Source organism: the organism of the source record quoted next (genome assembly GCF_019968985.1).
Source record: "MAG: Porospora cf. gigantea B chromosome Unknown PgB_NODE_1578_length_5389_cov_131.467, whole genome shotgun sequence".
In the NCBI taxonomy this organism is placed as follows: domain Eukaryota; phylum Apicomplexa; class Conoidasida; order Eugregarinorida; family Porosporidae; genus Porospora; species Porospora cf. gigantea B.
This window is the reverse complement of record NW_027178708.1, coordinates 1-5,389: the sequence shown is the minus strand read 5'-3', so window position 1 is coordinate 5,389 and position 5,389 is coordinate 1. Positions and strand designations below refer to the sequence as shown.

At 55.0% G+C, this 5,389-nt stretch overlaps 4 protein-coding genes across 6 annotated transcripts; 2 read left to right on the top strand and 2 right to left on the bottom strand.

Moving 5' to 3' along the window:
• Window positions 1–634: 634 nt before the first annotated feature.
• On the top strand, window positions 635–1,561 carry KVP17_000920 (uncharacterized protein; the record flags this gene model as incomplete). The annotated part of the gene is made up of 1 exon (XM_068515840.1): window positions 635–1,561. The coding sequence occupies one exon, from the start codon at window positions 635–637 to the stop codon at window positions 1,559–1,561; it is 927 nt and encodes a 308-aa protein (XP_068378255.1).
• A 34-nt stretch (window positions 1,562–1,595) lies between these two features.
• KVP17_000921 (uncharacterized protein) lies at window positions 1,596–1,907 on the bottom strand (the record flags this gene model as incomplete). The annotated part of the gene is made up of 1 exon (XM_068515841.1): window positions 1,596–1,907. One exon carries the CDS (start codon window positions 1,905–1,907, stop codon window positions 1,596–1,598), a length of 312 nt encoding a protein of 103 aa, XP_068378256.1.
• A 237-nt stretch (window positions 1,908–2,144) lies between these two features.
• KVP17_000922 (uncharacterized protein) lies at window positions 2,145–3,359 on the top strand (the record flags this gene model as incomplete). Of its 2 annotated transcripts, none has more annotated exons than XM_068515842.1 (1): window positions 2,145–3,359. In XM_068515842.1, the coding sequence occupies one exon, from the start codon at window positions 2,145–2,147 to the stop codon at window positions 3,357–3,359; it is 1,215 nt and encodes a 404-aa protein (XP_068378257.1). The 2 variants fall into 2 exon arrangements, with proteins under 2 accessions (XP_068378257.1, XP_068378258.1); XM_068515843.1 differs by having other exon boundaries at window positions 2,166–3,359.
• Window positions 3,360–3,393: 34 nt separating this feature from the next.
• Window positions 3,394–5,389, bottom strand: KVP17_000919 (uncharacterized protein; the record flags this gene model as incomplete). 2 transcript variants are annotated; one of them, XM_068515839.1, is made up of 2 exons in its annotated part: window positions 3,394–3,664; window positions 3,693–5,389. In XM_068515839.1, coding segments are annotated over 2 exons (1,968 nt in total), but the record flags the coding sequence as incomplete, so codon positions are not given. The 2 variants fall into 2 exon arrangements, with proteins under 2 accessions (XP_068378254.1, XP_068378253.1); XM_068515838.1 differs by having other exon boundaries at window positions 3,693–5,161.

The window sequence follows — 5,389 nt, the reverse complement described above, 5'->3', positions numbered from 1 at the left end:
TCTTCTCGACTCCCAACTTTAGGCGCGGAGCGCAAATTGCGCTCAAACGAAACCCGACGAACAGCGACATTGTCGATATAGTGAGTGAACCAGGACGTGCCAAGCTGCTGTACCTGTGGAATAAGGACGTGAATCATGACGCCTTCAACGACGACGAGAAGTTGACACCCAACCAAGTCAAGGCGTACTTGCAAAGTGTATCTCGGACCAGAAGCCTCTCGGACCTTGTGTTTGACAAGATTTTAGAGCCATGCTCTGCTTGTTGGAACGGGATGCCTGCTGAAAAACGGGCCACCTTGCATCCTCGGCCGCCCACTCCCCCCAGAACGCCCTTCAAAATCCCTAAAACACCCAAGACTCCTCTCTCAAAGAAGAGAGCGTTCCTTTTGAATCTTCCCAGTTCCGGAGGCAGGAAAGACTAAGCGTTTGAACATGAACTCCGAAATCTTCTGTTTCTATGAAATGTTTCCCTCCAACTTCTAGGGCGTGCTGTCCGCTCCTCACGACTGGGCCACTGAACAGACTGTCAAGTATTTCACGCCATAGGACTTCCTCCAACCCGAGATCACAACCCACATCACCGCCCACCGCCTCAATCTTGGTTCCGGGAGTTACCATCAGTTACCACCGACGTATGCGCTTCTCATCCGGCTTGGGTTCGGTTCAGTCCGACGACGTGTCTTCTCTTCGTTCTCTGGACTCCGCTTTTTGTGAATCGCTTAACAGCTTGGATGACGTTTTTACACCTGCACGGCCGGAGGTTTATTGCGAACTCGACCATGGAGAAGCTAATCCGAGACCTGAAACTGAAAGGATTTGGGACCTCTCTATTGTGCCTCCAGCGCCCAAGCTGCAGCCCGACAAGCCACTCTACGTCAACCTACAATGTCACAGGACGCCTGTGAGGCTGCTGGAACCTCACCAAGCCCTCCCTGCAAGTGTGATTTACACCGACATCCGATCCCAGACACCGTCCAGCGGGGTGGGTCATGTGAAGCTGAATGATTTGGACTGGAGGACTGAATCAATGGCGGAGATTTTAGCTGCGGATGGTGAAATTACTGAGGCATCCGCCACTCCGACTGCAGAACAGAAAGACCGCTTGTCGCTTCGAAGGAGACGAGCGGAAGCTGCGCTCCTCGCAGGCCAGGCTTCACTCACCCAGCTTCGAGCCTACGCTGCCTATTTACGAGGTCGCAAACCCCAATCGCCTGAGGAGCGGTACACGCGAAACTCGCAGCTGTTGAGTATCAACAAGCTGATTGTCGTCCGCGATGCTTTCCCTCCGGGTCTGTTTCGTTGGCCAGATGTCAGAGATGGCCAGTTTTTCAGCTGGGCGCAGTTGCTGGGCATGCCTGCGGACTGCGAGCCCAAGTATCAAAAACGTATGCTCAAAGCCCTTATAAAGGCCCTGGTTTCCCACTTGCCTTCCGATGACGAAGGAGACCGTGAGCTCACAACGGCGAAGATCGCTCTCCTGAAGGAGAAGTTGGCAGCGGTGCGCGTAGTCCAAGAGAACCTTTGCATAGCAGAGAAAACCTTTGCGGGTTCAACCTGTTGATATTCTAATGTGCGAGGTTCCACCTGTTGTTATTCTAATGTGTTACGGGATACTCTTCATGTTCCTGGTCCCGACTGAAGTCTGTTTGCTGCTGACGTCTCACCCACTGGTTGGCAATGTCCCTTACGCGGGCTGGCCGGTCGAGGCCCAACATATCAATAACGGCCGCCGCGTCGGCGGAACTGAGCGCATCGCCACCTTGAGTGAGAGCGGCTCGAAGGTCCTGTGGCGAAATCTTTCCGGAGTTGGAGGTGTCCAACAACGTGAGGGCCTCCGACAGCGTCCTCACGCTGAGAGGCTCGCGGAACAACGCATCAAAGGCGGCCAGAAAAGTCGTGGGACCCATATACGTTTCATTTGTGCGGGGGTCGGTCGGATCTTTTCTCAGGAAGGCAGTTAGCTTGTTGCGCAGCTCAGCTGTCGTCTGGGTTTGCCCCAGAGCTCTGGTGAGCACTACGCACTGATCCAATGTCAGTCTGCCGTCACCATCGGTGTCAAGGAGCCGGAAGTTCTCTCTGTGTGACAGGCCACCGCCGCTCACTTGACCAGCGTGAGCTGCGCCTCAGTCAACGCTAGCCGAGTCATGAGGTATTACGTATTTCTAATGAGGTACTTTTCCAACGACGTTGACCTCTCCAGGTTCGTTGCAAAGAAAGTTAAAAAAGTGCGCTCTGATGGGGTGGTGCTGAGGCATGAGACGTTGCTTACGCTTCAGAAAGCTCTTGACGACGCCAAATCTCGTTTGGAGGATAACTTTATCCGACAGAAGCCCATCAAGTCTTTGTCTGGTACTGTCTACACCGGCCTCGCAGGCGTCGCGCTCGCACTCGACCACGTTCGGAAGTCAGAGGACGAGCGCAGCCACACTGCCGCACTTGTCAAGGAGGCGACCGAGCGACGACAAAACAAGTGGGGAGGATTCTACTGCACGGACAGTGGCTCGTTGGCTGTGGCTGCCATTTTAGATGACACGACAGACTACATACAAGAATTTCTAAGCAGATTTCACGAAGAGGTTGACTGTGACGAGGTGTTGTACGGCCGGGCAGGCCTTTTGTGGGCAGGGCTCCAGCTTCTGCAACGGGCGTCGATGCCTCTCGACCAGGAAACTCTCTTGCGTCACCATCTGAAACGCCTTTGTGACGTCATCATAAGAAACGGGTTGAATGACAGGGGAAGCCTCGCGCCACCCATATGGCACTGGCACGGAAAGAAGTACCTCGGGGCTGCGCATGGCTTCGCCGGCATACTTACGGTGCTCATCCGAGCGAAGGACCTGCTGTCGTTGAGCCAGCTGGAGCTCGTGTTAGAGGGAGCTCTGGATGCAGTGGCCAGGTGGAGGTTGCCTTCGGGTAACTTCCGCTCAAGCGAGACCAGTGTGAGCGATGAGCTGGTTCAGTGGTGCCACGGCGCGCCTGGGTTCCTTCTTATGATGGTGGAGGCGATCCCACTGGTTACCCTTAGTCAGAAGAAGGCGCTTCTTGCCTCTGCCGCAGAAGCCGCGAACGTCATTTGGGAAAGGGGAATTCTCGTAAAGGGAATAGGTCTTTGTCATGGCGTATGTGGGAATGGCTATGCCTTGCTGTCTCTTTGGCGAGTCTCTGGTCGGGAGGAATACTATTTCAAGGCTCTTCGTCTGGGACTTGTCGCGACCAGGTGGAGATCGTATGTGGACAGCAAAAAGTGGACGCTTCCGGACAGACCTTTAAGCCTAATGGAGGGTTTGGCCGGGGCTATGTGCTTTTGGCACGACCTAATTCAAAGTCAAGAGCAAAGGAACCACATACTACTACTCTGACGATTGAGAGTTGACGATTTATGTCGATCGTATCCTACAGAAGCTCTCGATTCACCTCTCTCCGTCCAACGCGAGAATTACCTATTGCCACTTGGTCTATGGTCTCAGCGGCAGGCGAGAACCGCATGAGCTGCGGGATCTCCGCTTCCTTACACTCTTCTGCCTCAATAAAGCCGAGATCGGGCTCCTCATTGGGCCCATAGAACGTAAACACGTTGCCAGCCGCCACCTTGCGGGGCCGTACGGTGCCGTACTCGCCAGATCCTCTGTGGAATTGTCCCAGATACGGTCGGAGATACGGATTGCTGCGTTGCACAATCCCAGTAACCCCACCTGTTGATGCATATAAGTGCGCCAACCACCAGGACGCCTATGAGTAGAACAGTGATCGCTCGCTTGGCTCCTCCAGAGAGCGGGCTCATTTCGTGGCACATGACCAGGACGCGTCCGGGCTGCCAACCTCCCTCACAGCGGTCGCCTGGTATTTTGCGGTAGGCCTCCACATCGACGAGACGAGCAGAGAAACAATCGGGGTGTGCGTAGCCGGACCGATCAGGACGGCACTCAAAGGAGTTGATGTCTCGAGTGAAGCCCATCATACATTCGTAGTCCTCCATAGTGCATTGACATACTGTCTGACTTTTCGGACGGCTGAACTCGCGGCCGTTGAAACACTCGGACGTTTGCTTGCGGCGCACTATCTTCGTCTCGACGCCGAGTAGACAGTGGGCGTCAGCTGAGCCGCGACCGTCAGTGGGAGTCCACGTCTCATAGTCTGAGGATACACTGTCAGCCAAATGGGGGTTGCGGCAAGCCACGTGTTTCAAGGGAGCGAAGTCCAGATGGAATAGCACGCCTGACTCACCCCTTGTACCGTACAAGAGGAACTCCAGTCCTCCGAACTCGGGATCCGTGACGACGTTGTCCACCGAGAACGCATCCGAGCCCAGACCGAAATCGAACAACGAATGTCCTTCATTCCACGAAAAGACGACCTGGTCGGTCTGCTTTGTGTCATCCACCATTGCGATCAACCCCCCGTGGTCGGCGTACTCGTAAATGAAGGCGCCTTTGTGAGCCTCGGCCCAGGTGACGCCGCCGTCGCGAGAGATGAACGTGTGCACCTCGTTATCGTGCTCAGTCAGCTTGTCGCCTACGTTACCGGTGCCCATCACGATGCCTGGACTGTTCTCAGTGGAGTAGAAAGGAGCGTACATGGAGAACCTGGAAATGCCATGCAGGTGCAGAAAACAGCGAGAGGGATTGGCGCACTTGATGGGCTTCCCGAGCGAGTCTACCTTGGGAGGCGTGAGGTAGCTCCAAACCCCACCCTTGTCGAACGTGATCACTGTTCGAATAGCCTGAGTAGAACGACCCCGTTTTCGTTCATTGCCGCTGGTGTCCTCTTCCTCGACCTGGTCCTCCTCGGCTTCATCCGGGTCATCGTTGAAGTTTGCGATGTATATGCCTTCTAGCCCTTGCACTCGGTCGAACTCACACTCGCCGTAGGCGGTGCGGACGTTACCTGGCAGGCTGAGCGCGTACTCCAACCCCTGTTCGTCAGAGATATAGATGTTGCCAGTCGCACTTCCGCCATCTCGACCGTGACCATGGTTCACATGTAGCATTACGGCACCACCAGAGGTGTCCAGAATAGTGTAGCTCTTCTCCATAAGGTACTTCGAGAACGGAAAACGGGCTTGTCGAAACGAGCGGCCATTGTCTCGACTGACCATCAGCGCCACACTCTGCTTAGACGGATCTACGCTCATCGCCACGAAGATGAACCCGTCCCCCACCATGAACTTATTGCCACCAGGCACGTGCCTTCGCACGCTGCTCCCGAAGTTGTCGGTGCTGCAGAAGGAGACGGAGTTGTGCCATCCACCGTACATGGGTTGGCCGCCGGATTTGTCTGTGTGATGCGTGAAGAAAATGCGTGTTGGATGCTGCTGGTCGTCGGGGTCTCCCCAGCTGTACTGCACTACGTAGGTAGCGACTTTCTCGAACGTGACGAACTTATCTTTAGA